This window comes from Salvia splendens, chromosome 11 (assembly GCF_004379255.2).
Source record: "Salvia splendens isolate huo1 chromosome 11, SspV2, whole genome shotgun sequence".
NCBI classification, from domain to species: Eukaryota; Viridiplantae; Streptophyta; class Magnoliopsida; order Lamiales; family Lamiaceae; genus Salvia; species Salvia splendens.
Window position 1 is genome coordinate 24,204,499 of NC_056042.1, and position 26,145 is coordinate 24,230,643.

General features: G+C 43.7%; 2 protein-coding genes and 1 pseudogene across 2 annotated transcripts; 2 read left to right on the plus strand and 1 right to left on the minus strand.

Annotated features, from left to right (window-relative positions):
• The first annotated feature begins 5,936 nt into the window (after nt 1–5,936).
• On the plus strand, nt 5,937–6,618 carry LOC121754642. Its single transcript, XM_042149966.1, has 2 exons — nt 5,937–6,274; nt 6,354–6,618. Exons 1-2 carry the CDS (start codon nt 5,937–5,939, stop codon nt 6,616–6,618), a joined length of 603 nt encoding a protein of 200 aa, XP_042005900.1.
• Nucleotides 6,619–10,589: 3,971 nt separating this feature from the next.
• On the minus strand, nt 10,590–11,750 carry LOC121754643 (proline-, glutamic acid- and leucine-rich protein 1-like). The gene has a single exon (XM_042149967.1). It carries the CDS (start codon nt 11,748–11,750, stop codon nt 10,590–10,592), a length of 1,161 nt encoding a protein of 386 aa, XP_042005901.1.
• Nucleotides 11,751–19,797: 8,047 nt separating this feature from the next.
• Nucleotides 19,798–26,044, plus strand: LOC121754644 (annotated as a pseudogene).
• The last annotated feature ends 101 nt before the right edge of the window (nt 26,045–26,145 follow it).

The following is a 26,145-nucleotide window of genomic DNA, read 5'->3' on the forward strand; positions in this document are numbered from 1 at the left end:
GGGAGAGGGAGAGAATGAAAGTGGCGAAATTTTTGAGTGAATGGGGGCTAGGGTTTTATTATTTGGTATTTATTTGCTAGGTTTAAGTCCATGAATGAATTAAATAAATAAATTGTGAGGAATTAAATATATAGGCCAATGAATAAAAATCCCACAATTATGAAGAGCCAAATTTTCGAAAATTATGGCTGAAAAATTAATAAGGAATTATTTGGTATTTACTTGGAGAGAATTAATTCCACAACTTAGGAAATAAAAATAATGGATACAAGGAAACAAATAAATTAAATCTCTAAGTAGGAAAATTGTGGTGGGGGCCGAAAATTTCAAGGGCTTTGCACAAGGAAATTATTTAAATCCCCAATTAAATAGAATAGGATTTAAATTTGGTAATTTCTTTATGGAATAAGGCTCCCATAAAATAGGTAACAATTATTCAAATTCCCACAAGGAAAATAGTAGTATGGGGCGTGTGACATGGAAGGGAAGTAGTAGAAAAATTATTCACACCCCCAATTAAATAGAATAAGAATTTATTTGAATAATGAGGGATTCCACAAATTAGGAACAAATAAAAATATTCTCCAAATTTTATTGGAGAGGGCCGAAAATTGCTAGGCTCAAATAGTCAAGGAAATATCCCAACTCTCTATTTATTTTGGGTGAAGAAGTAAAATATAACATGATTTAATTGGATTAAATTCAAAAGAAGAGAGTCCATAAAGCACCAATTAAATCGAATGAAAAATAATCCAATCTCCTATTGGAGATTTTCGAAACTCCCAAGGAAAAAGGGATGGAGTTCGAATTTCATGTAGTGTAATTTAGGGTCCATTGGTTTGGATTTAATTTGGAATAAAGTCCCAAAACAATTAATTAAATCCACAAAGAGAAGTACTATTTCATTAATTTCGGAATGACCGGAAGTATCAATTAATTGAATCGAGAAATGATTAATGCATGATCCTATTAATCTTTTCCCCACATTGGAAAACGATAAAAAAACTCGAGCTCATCATTCCACAATTACCACGACAATTTATTTCACGCAAAGCACTTAATCACATTAAATCAAACGTTTCAAAATTCCAAAAAAATTCTAATAACATAATAAAAAGGGTCACAAAAGTTTGGGATGTTACATTCCCTCTGCCATATATTGGGAATCTTTGTGAGAGACAACATCACCGTTTCGGAGGACGAAGACTTAACCCCCTTGACGATGGTGGACGCCCCAGGATTGTTTGATACCCCCCTGTTCATCCGGACGAATACGGTGTACATGAGGCAAGGCGTGCCACACTTCTATGCGATGGGAGAGGAAGCTGTACCCACTGCTCGGTTAGCAGCAGCTCATGAAGCACCGGCACACGACCAGAGGCAAGAGGGGATGGAAAAAGCTGTGGAGGAAATAGCGGAGGAAAGCAGACAGATAAGGGCAGAAATGATCGGATTGGCATCAGACCAGGAACAGCGTCAAACCAGAATGGAGAAGACAATGGACGAAGTTAGAGAGGAGAATAAGCAGTTGAAGGCAGAGATGGTCAAGCTAGCGGGAGTAGTGGAACGGATGTTGGAAGGATCTGCAGAGCAGAGGACATTGGCTCAGAGGCAAGATGCTATGGAGACGTTAGTGATTATTTTAGGAGAGGAGAACCATCGATTGATCACGGAGATGGGCAGAATGGCATCCGTGATAGATGAGTTGTTGAAGGAAGTGACCAGCCGGAAGAAGGAACCAGCTACAGGAACAAGCGGCCATGGAGGCCAGGATGATGAGACCCACCCACCAGAGACAATGATAGAAGAGCCTGAGGAAGAGAACGCCGAGGTGCCGGGAGAGGCCGAGGAACCGGCGAAGGAAAATGAGGATCACACTGGAACGGAAGAGGAAACCCTGGAAAAGCAGCCTACACCACCTGCCCCACGGAGGAGCAGGAGACTTTGCTGGACCACCCCCCACCCTGACAAGTTAGTTTTTAGCTTTCTGTTTGTTTTTAAGTTTTTGTTGGTGTTAGCATGTTTTTGTTTTTTTTTCTTTTTTCTTGTTTCGTACGCATGTTAACTCACACTTAGTCCGTTGCACGGCCTAAGTGTGAGGAGTTTTATATATATGTGTGTTTTGTTGGTCTGTTTAGGTTTTCAAACTCTTCCACTTAGCCTATTCCATAGTCTAAATGTGAGAAGTTTTAGTTTTAATTTGTTGTTTCTGTATGTTTGTCTATGTGTCCATCATACTGGTCATTACCTTTTCCACCTCACAGCCTTATCTGAGGGCAGACACTTGTGAAGTGGGAGGGGGGACGCAATGACCAGTATGATGAGTATGTGTATATGTGTATATGTGTAGTTTTTGTGTTCGTGCTTGTGTTAGTATCCTGTTAAGTTTAGTTTTTTTTAATTTAATTTGTGTGTTGATTGGGCTTAAAACTCAACCGTCTTGAGCTGACGGTGAAGGAAACTGAGGGAAATAAGACATGCTGGAAAACCGAAACCACCCTCCCTAGTACCTCCTAGTCAGGATAGATGATGTGAGTATGAGAGAAAAGCCCATACTTAGAGCCAAACGCGAAAGCCCTCTTCAAATGTGAGTTATAAGCTTAAAGTGGAACCACTTTCCACAAATATTGAAAAAAAGGAGAGGCTGCCACAATTTGCCTAGGATGAAGTGACCACGGGTAGCAAACACTGAAGGCAGTAGGAAACCCCCCAAAAAGAAAAAAAAAAACCCCACCCTTAGAACCTCTTTTCCCAACTCTTTTATCCAGATAAATACCCCTAGCCGCTGGGGCTGTGTGTGTGCAAGGCATGAGGTGAATGAAGCTTACTGGCCAGAAAGATGTGAAAGAGAACAGACTCCAGCTGGGCAAGAAAGTTTGGAAGAAACTCAACCAGGGAGTTATCCCGGGTCCACAAAAAAGAAAAAAAGGGGGAGAGAAGAAGGTATAAGGGTGGCGAAGCCACAAAGGAAAAAAAAGAGAAGAATGTGGAGAAAAATGGTCAGAAACTTGACCACACAAAAAAGAGAAGGAATAAGGGTGGCAAAGCCACAAGATGATACTAACCAGTTGGAAACCCAAGCCAGAAGCGCCAGCTAAGAAGCAACTGATCAGAAGCCTAATGCACACAGTTCCCCCCCCCCCCCCCCACATCAATAAAATAGAAATGTTGAAACTTAGAGCCTTAGGAACATCTACCCCAAAACACTACAACCCAATAGCCCCATCACAAGCCTTTAAGCCCTTCAGTAGCTGCGCGTGAGATCCAAGTCCGAAGCAAGTGTGGTTAAGCATATTGAGAGAATGCGGTCCCAACATTCCCGGTGAGGTATGAGAGACCGAGTGAATCTAGTGTTTGGCCGAGAGTTTGGGCGATCTTGACAAGCGGATATACTGACCAGGAAGGAATGGGGGGTGGCAGAAGTTCAAGGCTGTCTAAGGCCGGATTGTACCAGATCCCGAGGTAAGGGATGGTTGAAAATATAGCCCAATCTTTGTGTTTTAGTTTTATTTGTGTTTGTGTGTTTGTGTGTTTTTTCTGTGTTTGACCAAGTGTTTTTCTTTGCGTCGTTGTAGTATAGAGTCTAGTTTAGGTAGAGTCGGTCAGGGGAGTAACCAGGCTAGAATTCGACTTATTCTTTTTTTGTTTGTTCTTCACGCTTGAGGACAAGCATGTGGTAAGTGTGAGCAGTTTGATAAGTCGTATTCTAGGCCTAGGTTACGGGTCAGTATGATGTGCATAATTGAATTATATCTGCAAAACTAGATGCTTAAGCGTGCAGGGTAAGCGTTCTAACCAGTAGGCAGAGTTTCAGACACTTCAAGTGAAAAGGGCGTCAGGACGATTACGTACTGACCAGTATTCATGCAAAAATGGCTCGAGATGGAGAAGGAGGATAGCTGGGACTGCTCAATCACAATTAAGGGCAAAGAAGTCATCTCACCGCAAGGTCTTACCCTAAAAATCAAGGGTAAGCCTCCCTATAAAAGGAAGCCACTTGGAGAGAGAAGGGGATTATTCATCATCATCACTTTTAGGAGAGTTCTCTCGGAGTTTAGTCTTTCAGCCCAGTCCAGAATCTCGTTCCTCGCCACTGCCATGGTCACTTGAAGATCTAGATGTTCCCGGAGTTCCAAATCGTCCGTTCCAGCCAGCAAGACCGTAGCTTAGAGATTTCATCGCCCGGAGTGGCAAAACACTTTTATTCGCTTTCTTAGTTTAATTTACTTGCTTTCTTACGTTGGATCTTTGTTGCTTTTGGATATTTTCTGCTTTTGAAGTACTTGTTGAAGATCCGAACGTGTTTATGCTATGAAGTTGATTTCCGTTTCGGTTATTGTGTTGATTTATTTTCCTTCCTATTCCGCCTAGTTAGCTTAGATCTAAGGTTCCTTGTTGTTTAAGTGCTGAATCTTTTCTTTCTTTGTTTCCGTCGCAATTTCCTTAGTCAAACGTGGAACTGTTCGATCGTAAGTGAATCGATGCATGTGAAGTTTAGTTTGAGTGCGTTTCGCTTCCTGTTGACCAGTACGCGGAGTTGCAGTTTCTGTGTTTTGATTTCAGATTTGGTGTTCTTATTTGTGGATCTGTGTTCGCGATTTGATAAACTGTGTTTCCGTGTTGAATCTGGAATTATTTTCTGATTTTGGTTTGTGTTGTTGAAGAAGATGATGTCCAAGTCTAATGTTGGGGACCACTTTGCTTTTTAGATGCTTTTTGCTTTTTGTCCTTTACTTTTTAGTTATAACCTGCAGATCTGTCAGCCTAATCACCATGGCTACCACTACCCTCTGAATATTCTGTCTAGCCCAAAATAGAATCCCGTACTTTCCAAATATTTTCTGTTACAAAAATGTCTCCCCATTTCCACGTACACAGCTACACCTCTACACTTCGTTCCCCATTCTAGTCAGTAGGAAATTACCTTTAAGTTCTTGCCTAGGTAGAGACTCAACCCGAGCGTGGTAGCTAACCAAACTATCCAGAATATCACCACAACAGTTCACCATCTCTGTGGGATTCGACCCTTACCACCACTATACTGATCAGTAGGAGTGGGTTGAGGAATTTTTTAAACCAGGGTCTAGCCTTAGTTAGGATCTCTATCCTGACCAGTAGGATATATCCTTGCTTGAACGACACCTAAGCGCCCTGAGCGTACCAAGAAAAAACCTGTTTCAGTCATCTTCCTTGGGACGGAGGAGGTACTACATTTCATGGGTTATGCCTACGGTGGGTCAAACATTATATTCGACTTATACACGTTAAACTGGCTTTGCATGTGGCTTTTTATCATACTTGCCACGAATTTAAAAACCATCTAAAATATCAAAATCGTTTCATCACAGGATAAGTCTTTATTGTCTGGGTTAGGATGGATTAGGATGTGAAATCATGGTTGTTCGGATGGTGATGTTCTCCAAGCGGTGATTTTCTCCCCTACGGTGATGTTATCCTCGTCGTTTTACATTTGCAAATTTTGGTGATATTCTGAGAGATTTATTTTCCTCCAGCGGTGATATGCAGTGAAATTTTAATTTTATTTTCGCCAAACACAAAATGACGTAGTCTTGTGTTCCGGCTACCTAGTCACGCTACCGGCTGCCACATATGATAAGTTTATGCCGGAAAACTATCGGGTCGAATCGTTTAGGAATTTGCGTAACGGAGATTGCAGAACAACCCAATCATTATCCAAATGTGGGCACGCGTAACGGAGATTGTAGAACAACAACGGCGGGAACAAGTACAGGCGGCAGTCCCTAGGACAATCCGACGTCGTCGGACAATTCACCGTAACCACGCCGAAGCTCATGATCGGCTATTCGCGGATTACTTTGTCGAGCAGCCACGCTATCCAGCGGCAGTTTTCCGTCGGTGTTTCAGAATGCAGAAGGAACTTTTCTTGCGCATTGTAAATGCGCTTTCGGCCCGTTATGAGTACTTCCTGCTCCGCACCGACGTCGCTGCTGCAGAAATACACGGTTGACATACGACAGTTGGCTTACGGAGGAACTGTCGATATGTTCCACGAATGTCTTCACGTCGGCGATACTACTGGACGCAAGTGTCTGAAGAATTTCTGTCAGGGAGTGAGAGAGACATTCGGTGACACCTATCTGCGGAAGCCAACTGTAGCTGATTGCCAGTACTTGTTGGATTTAGACAGGAGGACGCACAACTTCCCAAGAATGTTGGGAAGCATAGATTATATGCACTGGCAGTGGAAGAATAGCCCAGCGGCGTGGAGAGGCCAGTTTAACCGGGTTCAAAGGTACGCACCCCACCATCATACTCGAAGCCATTGCCGATCAACGGCTCTGAATTTGGCATGCTTACTTCGGTGTTGCCAGGTCGAATAATGACCTCAACGTCCTGCAGTCCTCGCCATTCTTTAGTCAGCAATGCAAGGGTTTAGGCCCAGCCATCTACTTCACTGTCAACGGCAATCCCTATAAGATGGGTTACTACTTGGCTGATGGCATCTACCCGTCGTGGCCCGTTTTTTCTAAGATGATCAGATGCCCAACTGAGTCGAAGAGGGCTTATTTTACCCAAAATCAAGAGGTCGCTCGAAAGGATGTGGAGCAGGCTTTTAGTGTGCTCCAAGCGTGTTAGGCATTAGTTAAAGGCCTTTAACGTCTATTTTACTTTGGAGATCTCGCTGATATCATGTATGCATGCATCATCATGCATAACATGATAGTTGATGAGGCTCATTTCACGCATGCGTTCTGTCATAAAACTATCTCAAATTTTATGAAGTAACGTCTAATTTTGAGCCATCTGTGTATGAAAGTCCGCCATTTTCAGAAAATGAGTTGATCAACTGGGCGGACGACTGAATCAGGAGAATGAGTCAAATTTGCTGCGCAAACGGATAAAGTTGGATAAGATGGCATGCAGCGGGAGCACCTAAGTAGAAGACTGATGCGTCACACAAGAAAGATCCCCAAGGGTGAAAGAGCAGGTTTGTGTAGGTGTCGTTCAAGCAAGATGCATCCTACTGATCAGTAAGGAAACCTCGGCTAAGCCTAGAACCTGGTATCAATAAATCCTCAACCCTCTTCTACTGGGTAGTATAGTGAAGGTAGGGGTCGAATCCCACAGAGATGGTGACGGTTGGAAAGATTGCGGTGATATTTTGGATGGTTTGGTTAGCTACCACGCTTGGGTTGAGTCTCTACCTAGACGGGAAATTAAGATGGTGTCCTACTGACTAGGAAGGGTGAATGGTGGTCGACATGTAGTGGTGTACGTGGAATTATGGTGAATGCGGTGTAACAGAAAATATGCGGAAAGTACTAGGTTTCTATAAAAGGCTAAACAGAAAAGCAGGGAATAAGTGGTAGTTGTGGTGACTAGACTGTCAGATCTGTAGGGTATAATTAAAAGTAAAGGACAAAAGCAAAAAGGTATCTAAAAAGTAAAGTAGTCCCCAACATCGGATATGGGCATCATCTTCTTCAACAAACACAAACTAAATCAGAAGAAAAACAAACCAGATTCAGCACCATTAAAAACACCGATTAACAACTCAAGAACACAGATCTACAAATTAAAGCTTAAACAAACAGATCGAAACCCGAAACTGCGATTACGCCCACTGGTCAACATGCAAGTATGCAGAAACCACGTGAACAGGGCTTTCCACACTTAACTAATTCAGATATAAAAACTAAAGACAATCTAGGCTAGCGAACACAGAAAGTTTAACTATGTAACTTAAAACATGCTATTCAACACTGGAGATTACCGTAACAGCTAGATCTAAATTATCTAGGCGGAAAGAAAAGAGAAAACGAAACGAACCAAAACGAAAACAACTTCATAGCACTTAGAAAACGTTTGGAATCACAACTAAAACTTTAAAGTACGAAATTGTTTGAGAACACAGCAGATCCAACGAAGGAAAACTAAATGCAAAAACTAAGAAAGCAAGTAAAAGGTGTTTTGCCACTTCGGGCGATAGAACAGTAACACGGCGAAAACAAGCGGGCTGGAACGAGAACTCTGGAACTCCGACGAACTACTGGAACTCAAGTGACCATGGCTGTGGCGAGGAACGAGAAACTCGAAATATAATGTTGAAGGACTGATTGACCGAAGAGAGATTGCTAACTAAGTTTAGGAGTTAACTAACTACTTGATGATCATTCTCTCTCCAAGTGGCTTCTTTATATAGGGAGGCCTCCCTTGATTTTTAGGGTCGACTCTCGGCGTGAAATGACTCTTTTGCCCCTTGCTAGCGGTTGATCTTCCCAGCTATCCTTCTTCTCCATCTCGAGCCTTTTTGGCATGCATACTGATCAGGATGGCAACATCCCGACGCCTTTTTCTCTTGAATTATTCCGAAGCTTCCCTACTGGCTAGAACACTCAACCTGCACACTTAAGCAACTTGTTTTGCAGATAAAGTTCAAATATGCACATCATACTGACCAGTAACCAAGGCCTAGAATGCGACTTATCAAACTGCTCACACTTACCACATGCTTGTCCTCAAGCGTGAAGACAAACAAAAGAAGTAAGTCGTATTCTAGCCTGGTTACTCCCCTGACCGACTCTACCTAAACTAGACTCTATACCACGACGTAAAGAAAAATACTTGAACAAACACAGAAAAACACACAATCAAACATAAAAAGACTAAAACACAAAGATTGGGCTATATTTTCAACCATCCCTCCCCTCGGGATTAGGTGCAATCCGGCCTTAGACAGCCTTGAACTTCCGCCACCCCCTCTTTCTTTCCCAGTCAGTATATCCGCTTGTCAAGATCGCCCAAACTCTCAGCCAAACACTAGGTTCACTCAGTCACTCATACCTTACCAGGAAGATTAGGACTGCATTCTCTCAATATGCTCAACCACAATTGCCTCGGACTTAGATCTCACGTGTAGCTACTGAAGGACTTAAAGGCTTGTAATGGGGCTATTGGTTTGTAATGTTTTTGGGCGGATGTTCCTAAGGCTCTAAGGTTCAAAACTTCTACCTTATTTGATATGGGAGACCTGTGTGCACTTGGGCTCCTGGTTAGTAACTTTTCTTTCCTGGCGCTTCTGGCATGGGTTTCCTACTGATTAGTAGCTCCTTGTGGCTTCGCCACCCTTATTCCTTCTCTTTTTTTTTTGTTTGTGGCTTCGCCATCCTTATACCTTCTTCTTCTTTTTTGGGACCTGGGATAACTCCCTGGTCGATTTTCTTCCAGACTTTCTTGTACACCTTTCTAGCAAATAAGCTTCATTCGCTTCATGGCTTGCACACACAGTCCCAGTGGCTAGGGGTATTTATCTGGGTATAAAGAGTTAGAAAAGGGGTTCTAAAGGTGGGTTTTTTTTTTGTGGGAGGGGGTTTCCTACTGCCTTCAGTGTTTGCCACACGCGGTCACTTCGCCCTAATCATTTTGTGGAAAGTGGTTCCACTTTAAGCTTATAACTCACATTTTAAGAGGGCTTTCGTGTTTGACTCTGAGGAAGGGCTTTTCCCTCATACTTGTGTCATCTATCCTGGCTAGGAGGTACTAAAGGGGGTGGTTTCTGTTTTCCGGCATGTCTTATCTCCCTCAATTCCCCTCACCGTCAGCTCAAGACAGTTGAGTTTTAAGCTCAATCAAGACAACAAATATAAAAAACTAAACCTAACAAAACACTAACACAAGCACAAACAGAAACCACACATACATCATACTGGCCATTGCGTCCCCCCTCCCACTTCACAAGTGTCTGCCCTCAGATAAGGCTGTGAAGTGGAAAATGTAATGGCCAGTATGGTGGACACACAGATAAAACAACAACACAACATATTAACACTAAAACTTCTCACACTTAGACTATGGAATAGGCTAAGTGGAAGAGTTTGAAAACCTAAACAGAAACCAACAGACACAAAACACATATATATACAAACTCCTCACACTTAGGCCAGGCAATGGGCTAACTGTGAGGAAACATGCTTACGAAAAATACAAAGAAGAGAACAACAGAAAGCATGCGCCCAGAAACAAACCCTTTACTTCTCACACTTAGACTATGAAATAGGCTAAGTGTTAGGAATGGGGTGTGCGCACATACACAATTTATACTACCTAAAAGCACAGAAAACAATAAAAATACGAAAAACTAAAGAGAAAGAAAAGAAAAACTAACTTGCGGTCGGGGGGTGTGGTCTATTTGTGTCGCCTGCTCCTTCGCGGGGCAGGTGGTGCAGGAGATTGTTCCTTCTCGGTCTCAGCTTGCTTTTGTCGTCCTTGGTGCGGTAAGCGGCCTTGAGCTTCTTGGAGTCGAACAACTTCATCTCTTCTACCACGTCGTCAGTGAGGTCAACCGTCCACCTCCGGTATCTTAATCTCTCTACCGGTGGGTGGACTAACTCTCTATGATCATCCAAGAGCTGCTGTTCAGTGTACTCCTCATCGGCCAGAGAGATGTTGCTGTCGGAAGATGATTCAGTGCTGGTTGTATACTCGTCGTCACTCAACTCCCGCCGGCTTGGTGGAGTTCTTTGAGTTGCTTCAGTAATGACGATTCTGGTGTTCACGATACGCGGTTTCTTGGTACTAGGCTGTTTCCTCATAACGGCCTTACCTTTTCATTTCCTCTCCTCTTTGTATCGGACTTCCTCCTGGGTAGTGGGGCTACTCTCTACCTTGGCGTCGTCCTTCTCCGGTCTTTCGGGGCTAACTGCCTTGGATGCGAGGTCCGGACCCTCAGCCATCCGTTCAGTTTCCACACCCTGATCCACTTGCACCAGAGAGGGTTCCTCGACCACCATTTCGGCATCCTCTGGGTCGGCAAAAGGTGAGGACTCCTCCCCAGGTTTTGTGGGAATTGTCCGTTCGTCGTCACTCACGATCTCCAGTGGATCTGCCGCCGTGTTCGGTTTCGCCCTGCTGGATGCCCACTTACCCAAACATCGTTGTGACACCCTTTGTGGTTTGGGCCGGTCTACCTTGGAATCCGCCTTCACTACCAGTCTCCGCTTGACGGGAATCGGCTTTACTACCTGAGGTGCCATTGGGGTAGGTGCTTCTACTTCTGGTTCTGCTGCCTCTGTTTCTGTTTCCTTGGCTTCCGTAATCGTATTACCCTTCTCTTCTTCCGGCTGGTATGCCGGGCTTTCTGGATCACTTACTCCCCTTGTCTCTTCACTCACGCCTACTGCCTTCGAAGCGAGGTCTAGACCCTCAGCCTCCGAGGTAGTAGCTTGTGCTGCTTGGTTCACTTGGTTCAAAATGGAATCGAACTCCTCATCAGTCATAAGAGTCCGCTTCTGGGCTGACTCGTTCAGATCTAAGTCCTCCCTTGCCACTTCTTGAGATACCGGCTCCGTTTCGGGTGTCTTCTCCGTTCCGCCGCTCCCCTCTTGAGTCATTTTTTCCTCATGCTCCTCAAGGCCAGAGTCGTAGTGGGCAGCGATGGCGTCGAGTTCCGCCGAATTCGGTATCGAGGTTTCCGATGGCGCGGTCGCCGAGGGAGTTCCCTCCTCTGAATGTACTACTGTATGGCTGACCGGCGCAGGCGGAACTTCACTTGTTGCGGTTCCTACGCCTCCCGTTTGGCCAAAACTGGTCAGCGCCGTCGTCCAGTCCCTTGTCGGGTCTTGTTGGCGCAGAAATGCCATTATGGCGTCTAAAGAAATCGTGGGTGGCGGCTGAGGTGTAGGCGCTGGTGGGCTTGGCTGCGGTGGTTGTGCCTCCGGGATTTCTTGGCGGCGGGGTTTGATCTTCCTGGTGAACGCTTTCTTACCCATGATTGAAAATTGCGATTTGGTGTTGGCAAGTAGGGTTCAAACTGGTGGAAATGGGGAAGAAACTTTTGGGAGAGAAAATGTAAATGAGGGTTTGTGAGGGAGAATGGGTGAGACGGTATAGTTATTTTGGAGAGAGAGTGCGGTTGTGGGTAGTTGAAACCGGCTATGGAAGGTGACCGGTCGCGTCGTTTCAAGCGAGAGACGGTTGAGAATGCCGGATCCTGATTGGTCTTCTTTCTGCTCACGCGCCTCTCCCAGCCGCTGCCACCCTGCAAAAGTTGCACCAACTTTAATTCAAATTTTCGTCCTCTCCATAATCCCCCCTATACTTACCTAATAAGGAAAATAAATCAAATGGGCCCTTAAATAAAATCTGAAATAGCACCAGATAGGTAATTTTTTTTCAATACGTACTCCAAATTAAAATTAAGGCCCGAAAATATTTTTGGATTTTTAGAAATTATCTTGCATACGGAGATTAATCGCTACGTATTTACAATATTTACATTTCCCATAGGCAATCTGGAATTCTACGTGGTCAATGCACTTATACTTGCAAAAGAATAGACCCCGTGGAATCCCAAATTCCTATCCTACTGATCAGTATGCGGCCAAAATTCATGGTTGCAGTGGAATCTCATCCACTACACCCACCTCACTATTCTCCCTAAATATTTTCAGCCTATGCACATTCACAATAAAAGGTTCAGAGTTAGGAAAACTCCCTGAAATTTTCACTGCTCCATTGGAACGGAGTGAGGTGATGACATAAGGCCCTGTCCATTTCGACTTGAGCTTCCCAGGCATGAGCTTCAGCCTCGACTGGAAGAGTAGTACTTTCTGCCCAACATGGAGATCCTTGGTCCTCAGATTCCGGTCGTGCCACAATTTGGTTCGCTCCTTGTACCACATGGGTGAGTCGAACGATTCCAATCTGAGTTCCTCCAACTCCTGCAATTGCAGCTTCCTTTCCTCTTCACAGGCTGCAGCATCAAAATTTACATGTTGTACTGCCCAGTATGCTCGGTGCTCAATTCCAACCGGTAGATGGCACATCTTCCCAAAAACGATTCGGTACGGGGACATCCCTATGGGGGTCTTGTAGGCTGTTCGATATGCCCAGAGAGAATCTTCTAACCTCACACTCCAATCCTTCCTAGAAGGGTTTACAGTCTTCTCCAAGATCTTCTTTATCTCGCGGTTAGAAATCTCCGCCTGACCGTTAGCTTGCGGATGGTAGGGGCTTGATAGTCTGTGGTGCACACCGTATTTTTTCAGTAAGGCTTCAATTGTGCGATTACAGAAATGTGTACCTTGGTCCGATATGATCGCCCTCGGAACTCCTAACCTGCTGAAGATATGACTCTTTAAGAACTTGGCCACCTCCTTTGCTTCACACGTGCTTGTGGCCTTGGCTTCTACCCATTTGGAGACGTAATCCACCGCGACTAGGATATACAGATTGCCATAGGACGACGCAAAAGGCCCCATGAAATCCATTCCCCATATGTCGAACAGCTCACTAACAATTACCGGAACTTGGGGCATCTCATCTCTCGCAGATATCCCACCGGTCAGTTGACATCGCTCACAACTTCTGCAGAACTCATACGCATCCTTGTTGAGGGTTGGCCAATAAAAACCGCTATCCAGAACCTTCCTTGCCGTCTTTTTAGATCCGAAATGTCCTCCACATGCTAACGAGTGGCAATGGATCAGAACGTCCCTTTGCTCCCAGTCAGGAATGCACCTCCTTATCACTTGATCGGATCCTACTCTCCACAGATAGGGGTCGTCCCAAAAGTAGTATTTCGCCTCACTTTTGATCTTCATTCTCTGGGCTTTAGTAATACTCGGCACCTCTGGAAGTTCTCCAGTCACTAGGTAGTTGGCCAGATCTGCATACCACGGCTCTTGCCCTATCTTTTCTTTTCCTTTTGTTGTATCGTACTGGCCAGTAAGTTTCATTACTTCTTCCCAGTCAATCTTTCTGACTTCAAAAATTACCTCACATAAATGCTCCTCTGGAAACTTGTCGTGCACCTCTTCGCTGTTTCCATCTTGCACTATTCTACTCAAATGATCCGCCACCTTGTTCTCGACTCCCTTCTTATCTTCCACTTCCCAATCAAATTCTTGTAACAAGAGGACCCATCGGATCAAGCGGGGTTTGGATTCCTTCTTAACAATCAGATACTTAATCGCTGCATGGTCAGTATAAACGATGACCTTGGATCCCAACAAATATGGCCGGAACTTCTCGAACGAATACACCACTGCCAGCATCTCCTTTTCGGTGGTATCGTAATTTCGCTGGGCTTGATTCAGAGTCTTAGATGCATAAAAAATTACGTACCTCTTCCCATCGATCTTCTGACCCAGTACGGCTCCCACTGCATAATCACTGGCGTCGCACATTACTTCGAAAGGGTAGTCCCAATCAGGAGCCCGTATGATAGGTGTGGATATGAGCTTTTCCTTGAGAAGGTTGAACGCAGCCTTGCATTGCTCATCAAAAACAAACTCTACTTCATTCTGAAGAAGTCGGGTGAGGAGTTGGGCAATCTTGGAGAAATCCTTGATAAATCTTCGATAAAAACCGGCGTGCCCTAGAAAACCCCTTATCCCCTTCTGATCAGTGGGGAACGGTAATTTGGATATCACATCCACTTTGGCTCGATCCACCTGGATACCTCTTTCCGAGACAACGTGTCCTAAAACTATCCCTTCGGTGACCATAAAATGGCACTTCTCAAAATTCAAAACCAAACTCTTGGCTTGACACCGCTCTAGAACTATGTCCAAATGATGAAGGCAAGTATCGAAAGAGTCTCCGTAAACCGTGAAGTCATCCATGAATATCTCTATGCAGTCCTCAATCAAATCGGAGAATATGCTCATCATACATCGGTGAAACGTACCTGGAGCGTTACATAAGCCGAAAGGCATGCGTTGGTATGCATAGGTTCCGAATGGGCAAGTGAAGGTGGTCTTATCCTGGTCTTCAGGATCCACGTAAATTTGGAAGTAACCGCTGTACCCATCTAGAAAACAGAAGTACTTCTTCCCAGCTAATCTCTCCAACATTTGGTCGATGAAAGGCAGGGGAAAATGGTCCTTCCTGGTCGCATTGTTCAACTTACGGTAATCGATGCACATTCGTCAACCCGTGACTAGCCTCGTTGAGATCAGCTCATTCCTCTCATTTTGAACGACTTGGATTCCCGATTTCTTTGGGACCATGTGGATCGGGCTGACCCACTCGCTGTCCTGCACTGATTAGATAATCCCTAGCGACAACAACTTCAAGATTTCCTTCAATATTTCCTCTCGCATGTTAGGGTTTACCTTCCTTTGGGCATCTCGATGTCCCAGCAGCGTTGACTTGCTCCATATTCCCGAAGTCATTGGGCTGATCATAGCTCGGTCCTTGGTTCCCTTGTTCTGCACCCTTGTAGTTTCCAGCTGGGGAAGTTGGTGGTGCATTCTTCTTGATTGCGCTCAGGAGTGTCTTCTTCAATTCGTCCATCTTCAAATCCATCTTCTGTTCTATCTTCTGCTCCAGGTCAGTAGACAAGGCGCTGGCAATCCTTTCTCTGCTGTAACCATCTCTAGAACTACCGTACTCCTTCTTCGCGCTTATAAGTTTTCCTAGGACCCTTTTAGCTTCGCTGACCCTTAGCTGCGTGAAGCTTCCTCCTGACGAGGAATTCGCTAGGTCCTTTGTTGCCTTGTTCATTCCCTCATAAAAAGTATGATGTATTTCTATATCTGCCATGCGATGGTTGGGACACGCATCCAAGAGGCTCATGTACTTCGCCCAATAATCGCTCAAAGGCTCATCGTACCCTTGCTTCACACTAATGATCTCTCTCTTCAGCACGCTTGTCTTCGATGATGGGAAGAACTCTCCTAAGAAGATTGCCTTGAAATCTGCCCAGCTCTCAATGGAATTGGGGGGTACTCGCATAAACCATGTGTTAGCCTCCCCTTTTAGAACAAATGGCAAAGCCTTCAATCTATATTCATCCTCGGTCGCCCCTGCTGGCCTCCTCTGCGCCCTACAAATCTTACAAAACTCATGAAGGAACTCGTAAGGGCATTCATAGCTCTTCCCGCAGTATGTAGGCAGAATTGCGATAACATGGGGCTTCACATCACAGGGAGTCTGCCCCGGGGTGACTACTATGGCTTGCGGTGGTTCTCCCTCGGTATGCGCGTTCAGCGTACCGATTTCTGGATCTTCGTCTCCGTTGGCAGCCATCCCCCTTGGGTTGCCTTCCAACAGTGGTATCTCTTCTGGTATTGGCCCTTCTATTGTGTATTGCTCATCGTCTCTACTCGAACCCAAGTCAGACAAAGCCGTCGACAAGCCGGATCGAGTGGTTACGAGTATAGATCCTCGCTGAAGTATCTTCGGTCACCACTGATCAGGAGCCGAGCTGCTTCTCATAAACTGAAATAAAAGAAAGAGAAAATATTGTCCACAATATACACGCCAAAGTATCACACACAATAGCTACTAATAACGCCATCCATCCCCGGCAACGGTGCCATTTGAAAGAGCAGGTTTGTGTAGGTGTCGTTCAAGCAAGATGCGTCCTACTGATCAGTAAGGAAACCTCGGCTAAGCCTAGAACCTGGTATCAATAAATCCTCAACCCTCTTCTACTGGGTAGTATAGTGAAGGTAGGGGTCGAATCCCACAGAGATGGTGACGGTTGGAAAGATTGCGGTGATATTTTGGATGGTTTGGTTAGCTACCACACTTGGGTTGAGTCTCTACCTAGACGGGAAATTAAGATGGTGTCCTACTGACTAGGAAGGGTGAATGGTGGTCGACATGTAGTGGTGTACGTGGAATTATGGTGAATGCGGTGTAACAGAAAATATGCGGAAAGTACTAGGTTTCTATAAAAGGCTAAACAGAAAAGCAGGGAATAAGTGGTAGTTGTGGTGACTAGACTGTCAGATCTGTAGGGTATAATTAAAAGTAAATGACAAAAGCAAAAAGGTATCTAAAAAGTAAAGTGGTCCCCAACATCGGATATGGACATCATCTTCTTCAACAAACACAAACTAAATCAGAAGAAAAACAAACCAGATTCAGCACCATTAAAAACACCGATTAACAACTCAAGAACACAGATCTACAAATTAAACCTTAAACAAACAGATCGAAACCCGAAACTGCGATTACGCCCACTGGTCAACATGCAAGTATGCAGAAACCACGTGAGCAGGGCTTTCCACACTTAACTAATTCAGATCTAAAAACTAAAGACAATCTAGGCTAGCGAACACAGAAAGTTTAACTATGTAACTTAAAACATGCTATTCAACACTGGAGATTACCGTAACAGCTAGATCTAAATTATCTAGGCGGAAAGAAAAGAGAAAACGAAACGAACCAAAACGAAAACAACTTCATAGCACTTAGAAAACGTTTGGAATCACAACTAAAACTTTAAAGTACGAAATTGTTTGAGAACACAGCAGATCCAACGAAGGAAAACTAAATGCGAAAACTAAGAAAGCAAGTAAAAGGTGTTTTGCCACTTCGGGCGATAGAACAGTAACACGGCAGAAACAAGCGGGCTGGAACGAGAACTCTGGAACTCCGGCGAACTACTGGAACTCAAGTGACCATGGCTGTGGCGAGGAACGAGAAACTCGAAAGATAATGCTGAAGGACTGATTGACCGAAGAGAGATTGCTAACTAAGTTTAGGAGTTAACTAACTACTTGATGATCATTCTCTCTCCAAGTGGCTTCTTTATATAGGTAGGCCTCCCTTGATTTTTAGGGTCGACTCTCGGCGTTAAATGACTCTTTTGCCCCCTTGCTAGCGGTTGATCTTCCCAGCTATCCTTCTTCTCCATCTCGAGCCTTTTTGGCATGCATACTGATCAGGATGGCAACATCCCGACGCCTTTTTCTCTTGAATTATTCCGAAGCTTCCCTACTGGCTAGATCACTCAACCTGCACACTTAAGCAACTTGTTTTGCAGATAAAGTTCAAATATGCACATCATACTGACCAGTAACCAAGGCCTAGAATGCGACTTATCAAAGGGTAAAGAGCAAAGCAGACTTTTCAGAGAAAAAATGCCCTAAGGATCAAGATCTCACGCCTTCCAATTAATGAAAATAGAGAAAGAGGAAGGAGGCAGCTTCCAACCGGTGACGCTCATTAGTCTTCAGCTCTCTTCCAGAGCTGAAATGGCAGCTCAATCTACTCAAAATTCTTCAGCTCAATCTACTCAAAATTCCTGATCCCAGTCACATACACTCTTGGTTCTCAGCTTAGTTTAGTTTAGTTTTGGTTTGGTGTTGGTTTTTGTCATCGTTATCGTTTTGTTCTGTTATTCCGCTTCAACAAGAGGTGATGAAACAATTTCCTGTTTTTCTTTTGTCTACCTTCAGTTTATGTTTTGGTGCAACACTTATGATTTTTTATCTAGAGATTCAGTGTTACGACTTCAATTCCATTTGGATTTCTATGCTCTGTTGCATGGTTTCTCCTATCTGCTTTTGATTTCCTATTCGCGATTAATATCTTAGCTCAAATGTTTGCTGCGAATTGATATGATTTATCTGAGTCTTCGATTTATGTTTAATTTGATTGCGAAGGAGAATTATAGATGAAATGTGTTAGGACGTTTAGATCTGATAGATTAGTTGAAAGTTATACATGATCATGGGTTAGTTTCTTGTTTACGTGTACGTAGTTTAGTTCTTAGATGCAGATTTCAATCTACAAGCTTTTCTGATGAGTTTGTCATTCGTAAGAGTCCAGATCTGATTTTACTCTACTTTCCATGTTGATTCTGTGAAGAGGATGAAGTCGTTAGGAAAGTTTTACTTTACCGTACGATTTGCAGGAGACTAGCAGTCGTCGCTTTATTCTGTTTGTCCATTTCGGGAAAATTTTAGTATGAATTGATCAAGTGGATTTAGTTAAGTTTTAGCAAGTGGATCAGTTTGTCAGTTTAATCTCTCAAGTCAGGTGTCTCAACTTAACCCACAATAGTGAAGCGTGGCAGCAGCCATCCCATTCGTGTCCGCAACCAATGTTAAACACATCATCTCAGTGGGATCGATCTTTACTTCCCTATACTAGTTAATAGTATTGTGGGTTAAGGTTTTGAAAATACTTTTGAGCTCTCACTCGAGTCAGATCTAGTCAGCTGGATCAGTTTGACATTTCAACTTGAGTAATCCAACGATAATACAGCAAAGAGAAGAGTGAAGAAAGTCTAGAGTTTCAATAGTCGAAAATGAAGGTGAAGGAATCGTAGACGTCGTCGATGAAAACACTGCTGGACCAAGCCACGGTGTTGCAAGCGAGTCTCATTGTCAGGGTCTACCATACAACGATGATGAGCGTTTTCAGGCATTTGTTGACATGCGACAGGCCAAAGCCCATCGTGTACTCCAACGTGATATGATTGAAGAACTTTGGTCACGGAGGCACTAATGTTTTATTTAAATTCATTTTTCGATGTATTATGTTTTCCAATATTGTAATACATCGAAAATGAATTTATTATGTAATTGTATTTATATTATTTAGACATTTATGCTTTATATTTCATTTTTAAAATGAAATATGTTTTTGTCGTATATTTTACGTTGTTTTTAATTACATCAACAAAAATTAAAAGAGTGAAATAAAATAGTGATGATGTGGAAATGAGATAGGATTTGAGATAGGCTTTGGGATGCGCTCTTATTGCATGGAGATAGGCTCTAAGATGAGTCTGCTCACGTGGCATGAAAAAATGGAGATAGGCTCTGAGATAGGCTCCGGAGATAGGTTACCATTGTGAATGCTCTTAACCCAAAACTCTTAAAATCATGTGTCGATCAAGAAATGTGTCATCTTAGACGGGACGGAGGGAGAGTAATATTAAAATTGGACCATAGTTGACTATTTTAGGACAATATCCTTCGAATTTTTTAAACATACTGTCATTCATTACTGATTTTAAAAATACAAAACATATTCTCTGTCGCAGGTGATCGAAGCTCAGATCCCGACGCCATGGCCACGCACCGTCAGCCACTCATCTCCGCCGCCATGGTCCTCCTTTTCCTCTCCCCACTCTCCGCCATCGACGACAAAGAATCCGACCCCATATCCCGCTTCCAAAACTACCTAAGAATTAACACCGCTCACCCAACCCCAAATTACACCGCCGCAGTAGACTACCTGACCTCCTTAGCCGCCACCATCCCATCCCTCCAAACCAGAATCCTCCACCTCACCACCCCCTCCAAGCCCCTCCTCCTCATCACCTGTGTTATGTAATCAAGGAACGATTGATTGTTGTTTTAAGAATCAAGTTGAAGAATTTGAAAGTTTTATTCACTGGAATTGAATCGGATGAAAAAGAACAAAAACTTAGCTAAACTAACTAACAAGCCTTATTTAAACACAAGACAAAACTAACGGCTACTTTCTAATCGGACGGCTACGATTAGATCTCCCTAACTAACCAAGATCCAACGGCTGCTGAAACAAGCAGTTGTAACAGCCAAACCTCAACTTTTAGCTCTGATTTTCACTCCAATTCAAGGAGCTTTCTTCATGGTGCTTGAGCCATCACAACTCATCACAAACTCCACCTTGATTGCTCAATCACCATCCAAACTTCTTCTCACCAATCCCACCAACTTCAAGCACAGCAGAAACTTGTCTCTCGGCAGTGGTTTAGTTAACATATCAGCTGGATTCTCTGAAGTGTGGACTTTGAAGACCTTTGCATTCCCTCTTTCAATCTCTTCTCTGATGAAGTGGTAACGCACATCAATGTGCTTTGATCTCTCATGATAAGCTTGATGCTTTGCCAAATGTATAGCACTATTATTGTCACAGCCAACTGCTATGGCATCCTGCTCAATCCCAAGATCAGATAACATCCCCTTTATCCAGAAACTTTCCTTGATTGCAGCAGCAAGAGATATAAATTCAGCTTCTGTTGTGGAAAGAGCTACCACGCTTTGCAAATTAGATTTCCAGCTTACAACAGAGCCAAATATACTTCTTTTCAGTAGGCAAACTTTATTTTTATCCCCTGGTTTAATGAAACCCTCGGGCTGAGACATATATATGGTCTCTTCCAGCCCTCCATGCAAGAAGGCAGTTTTGACATCAAGTTGTTCCAATTCCAGATCCAACTTGGCCACTATTGCTAGCAACATTCTGATGGAAGTGTGTTTTACCACAGGTGAAAAAATTTCATTGAAATCAATCCCATGTTCCTGAGTGAAGCCTCTAGCCACCAACCGGGCTTTAAATCTGATTTGATCACCCTCAACACCCTCCAGCTTCTTCTTATAGATCCACTTGCAGCTTATTACCTTCCTACCATCAGGTTTCTCCACCAGTATCCACGTACCATTTTTTAACAAGGATTCTATATCCTCCACCATAGCTTTCATCCATCTTTCCCATTCCTTACTTTCCATGGCTTCTCTGTAAGATGAAGGCTCTGCATACTCAACATCCTCAGCCACACACAATGCATAGAACAACATCTCAGAATCACTGAATCTAGATGGCAGCTTGGTTTTTCTTCTTGCTCTGTCTCTGGCCAACTGATAATTTCTCAGATCACCATTAGCATTCTGAGGTTCATTGTTCCTCTCAGACTGTTCAGGCTCTCCATTCTCCACCTCAACTTCAATTTTATCAGGAGACACAGCCTCAGATACAGACTTATCAAGGCTCACCTTTTCCTTTTCCAGAAATGGCATCTCAGATTCAGAGAACACAACATCTCGGCTGATAACTATCTTGTGATTTCCTGGTTCATAACACCATAATCGATATCCCTTCACTCCAGATTGATATCCCAACATCACACACCTGATAGCTCTAGCATCCAATTTCCCTTGCTTGAGATGAGCATATGCCTTACACCCAAACACCCTCAGATTGGTATAATCACCATGACTCCCATACCATCTATAATCAGGTGTATCACCTCCAATGCTTGATGATGGACACTTATTAATCAACCTCACAGCAGTAGATGCAGCCTCAGCCCAAAATTTCTTCTCAAGACCAGATGACAGCAGCATACATCTGACTCTCTCTAATATTGTCCTATTGGCTCTTTCTGCAACTCCATTTTGTTGTGGATTGAGAGGCACGGTTCTATGCCTTTTAATCCCCTTCTCCTTGCAGAAACTATCAAATTCCCTAGAAAGATACTCTAGGCCATTGTCAGTCCTCAAACACCTAAGAACCAGAGACTTTTCTTTCTCAACCTCCACACACCACTGCTTGAACTTACTGAAAACTTCTGATTTTTCTTTAAGGATGTATAACCACATTTTTCTTGAGTAATCATCTATAATGGTCATGTAATACTTCCCTCCCCCCAAAGAAACAACAGATGCAGGCCCCCATAGATCACTATGGGCATAATCAAGCACTGATGTGGAAGTGTGTTTACCTGCGGGATAAGGCTGTTTCTTTGACTTTCCCAGAGCACATTCTTCACATGGAATGCCACCACCTGTGTATCCAGAACCAGGGATTACTCCTTTCTTTTCAAGTTCTTTAATGCTCCCCTCAGCTGCATGAGCCAGCCTCATATGCCATGTTCTATAGTCATCAGCTTTCACATTATTTACTTGTGATTTGGGAGCCTCCACAGTGGCCAATAAGTAGTACAAACTTCCTCTTCTCTCTGCCTCCATCACCACCTTTCCATCTTTAGTGACTACCATCCTGCCTCCAGTGGAGCTAAAAGTGTAGCCTTTTCGTTCAAGAAGACCAAGAGATATAAGATTTCTCTTAATTTCAGGGATATACCTCACTTCACTTATGATTTTGACGGATCCATCATGCATCCGCATTCTGATTTTGTCAATCCCTTGAATGGAGCACACTTGGTTATTTCCCAAGATTACTGACCCTGTCATTTCCTGTATTTCCTCAAACCAACTCAGATTCGGGCTCATGTGTAGACTACACCCCGAGTCCATAATCCAAGAACCTCCCAAATTACCCTCCATCACATTCAGAATTTCAGGAGTGTCATTTTCTTCAACACAGTCAGATGTAGAGACCCTATTGCCACCATTTGCCTGCTTTTTCTTCCATACAAAACAATCCCTCTTGAGATGGCCCGGCTTTTTACACCAATAGCAAGAGCGGGTCTCCTTTTGATCATTGGAAGGAGCTTTCTGACCATCTTGATTTGGCTTCGGAAATTTCTTGTTGTTCTTGAACCTTTTAACATTCAGACTTTCAGCCATCATTTCTGGATTTCTTGAGCCCAACTTGTGAACTTCTTTGGCTCTAATAGCAGACTGGACTTCAACAAGTGTCACAGTGCCTTCCCTTCCATACAAGATGGCATCGCGAAGCTGATCATATGACTTTGGCAGAGCGTTGAGAAGTAGAATCGCCTTATCCTCCTCTCCTATCACAACGTCGATGTTTTCTAAATCATCAACCGCTTTATTGAAGTCTTCTAGTTGCTCCAATATCCCCTTATCATCCAGGAACCGATAGGAATACAATCGTTGTTTCATGAACAACCGATTCGCCAAAGATTTGGTCATATACAAATCCTCAAGTTTCTTGAGTACTCCGGCTGCCTTTGTCTCCTTCGCAACCTCTCGAAGAACTTTATCACCAAGACAAAGCACAATTGCACTATGAGCCTTTGCCTCGGTCTCTGCTCGCTTCAAGATCTCCTTCTCATCAAGATCTTTCTCTTTTCCATCCCCCTCATCCGACTTATCATCCTTGCCCTCCAACGCCGAAGCAAGGCCTTGATGAATCAGCATAGCCCGCATCTTCATCCGCCATAAGCCGAAATCATTCCTACCCGTGAATTTCTCGGCCTCGAACCTAGAAGCCATAACTCTCTTCAAGCAGCACAAACGAACAGATCAAATCAGCCAATCGCGCCTCCACCTTCCCACAGACGGCGCCAATTTGTTATGTAATCAAGGAACGATTGATTGTTGTTTTAAGAATCAAGTTGAAGAATTTGAAAGTTTTATTCACTGGAATTGAATCGGATGAAAAAGAACAAAAACTTAGCTAAACTAACTAACAAGCCTTATTTAAACACAAGACAAAACTAACGGCTACTTTCTAATCGAACGGCTACGATTAGATCTCCCTAACTAACCAAGATCCAACGGCTGCTGAAACAAGCAGTTGTAACAGCCAAACCTCAACTTTTAGCTCTGATTTTCACTCCAATTCAAGGAGCTTTCTTCATGGTGCTTGAGCCATCACAACTCATCACAACCTGGCCCGGCTCCGACCCTTCCCTCCCTTCAATTCTCCTCAATTCCCACCACGATTCCGTCCCCTCCGAGCCCTCCAAATGGCTCCACCCCCCCCTCCCTTCGCCGCCCACCGCGCCGCCGACGGCCGAATCTACGCCCGCGGCGCCCAGGACGACAAGTGCATCGGTATGCAGTATCTCGAAGCCATCAGGGAGCTAAAAAAATCGAGTCTTGGCCACACCCCTCTTCGCACCGTGCACATTTCCTACGTCCCGGAAGAGGAAATCGGTGGATTTGATGGGATGATGAAGTTTGTTGAGACCAGGGAGTTTGAGGAGTTGAATATTGGGTTTATGCTGGATGAAGGGCAGGCCTCTGTTGGTGATGAGTTCAGGGTGTTCTACGCTGATCGCTCGCCTTGGCACGTCGTGATCGAGGATGAAGGGCAGGCCTCTGGCCACGGGTCGAGGATGTTCGACGGTGGGGCCATGGAGAATTTGATGAAGAGTGTGGAGATGATGATGAGGTTTAGGGAGAGTAGCTTTGAGTTGGTGAAGGCCAGTTTGGCTGCGAATTCGGAGGTTATTTCGGTTAATCCTGTGTTCTTGAATGCTGGGATTAAGTCTAGTGATGTGAGTGTTTTTGTTTTTGTTTGATTGTTTCTTGTGGAGTTGTGTTTTGTTGTCCTACTGTGGAGATGTTGGTGATTTGGGTGGATTAGGGGTATGAGATGAATTTGCAGCCGTCTGAGGCAGAGGCTGGATTTGATATCCGGATGACGCCCACTGCAGATCCTGATCTCATGAGGAGGAGGATCGCGGAGGAGTGGGCGCCGGCTTGGAGGAACATGACTTATGAGGTGAATCTTTTTGTTGTGGATGATATTCAAGATGATTGTTTTCTTGTATGTGAGTATGATGATTGAGGTTATTTGCCATTGGAGTTGGAACAAATGACTTATAGTTGGATTTTCTTGGTGAAAGTGATGAATATGTTGTGTTTTTGGGCAACTTGATAAATTTATTTGAGTTAATATATAGAGAACCATGAATTCTACATTTCTTGTGGTCAAGAATCTTGAAAATTGGTTGGTTGTTACAAGAAAAGAGTATAGAAGGAGATATAAGGCTATGAAAAGCTAAATTGAATACTCCCTCCGTCCCAAGGAAGATGACCCCTTCTTGGGACGGCACGGGATTTTATGCATGCTAATTTTATAAATGGAGAGGGAAAATTGTTGGGAGTTTAAAAGTATGAGAGATAAATAAAGTAGGAGAGATAAAATGTTGTTGATGTTTAAAAATAGGAGAGATGCAAAAAGTAAGTGAGAGAAAAGGTTGTTGGGAGTTTAAAAGTAGGAGAGATGAATAAAGTAAGGAAGAAAAAAGATAGTTGAGTATTTTAAATATTTCCTAAATAAGATAGGGGTCATCTTAGTTGGGACGGACGAAAAAGAAAAGTGGGTCATCTTCATTGGGACGGAGGGAGTACTATAATAACCAGGAAACAACTATATTGACCTTCCACAGAGAATTCCATAGTGTACCTTTCCCGTTTTTCCTTAACGGGAAGTTACGTTGCCTTGATCACTTTTCTCGCGTTGTAGATAACAGAAAAGGGTCCTCTAAGAGACTTCAAAGGGCGCCCTCTGATGACAGCAACTGATGGTTCTAATCCGTGGTGGGCCGTGTTCAACCAAGCCATTGCAGCAGCGGGGGGAAAGCTTGCAAAGCCTGAAATCTTAGCTTCGACGACTGATGCTAGGTTCCTGAGACAGTTGGGAATTCCTAACTTTGGATTCTCTCCGATGAAGAATACACCCATACTGCTTCATGATCACAATGAGGTAATTACTAATTTTGGTAATGTATCGTGCAACGGTATATCGAATGCTGTTTGAGATAACAATTTTTCTTCATCCACAGTTTCTCCAAGATAGTGTCTATTTAGAAGGGATTAAGGTTTATGAGCATGTAATCAGATTTTTGAGTTCCTTGGATGGAGCTTCAGTCGCAAAACAAGACGAGTAGGTGTGGAAACGGATCACTTGTGTGATGAGTAGTACTTCAACACTGCAGGTATCATACTCACATCCCGATTAGTCCGTTTTATGCAGTATTTAAGAGTTGTA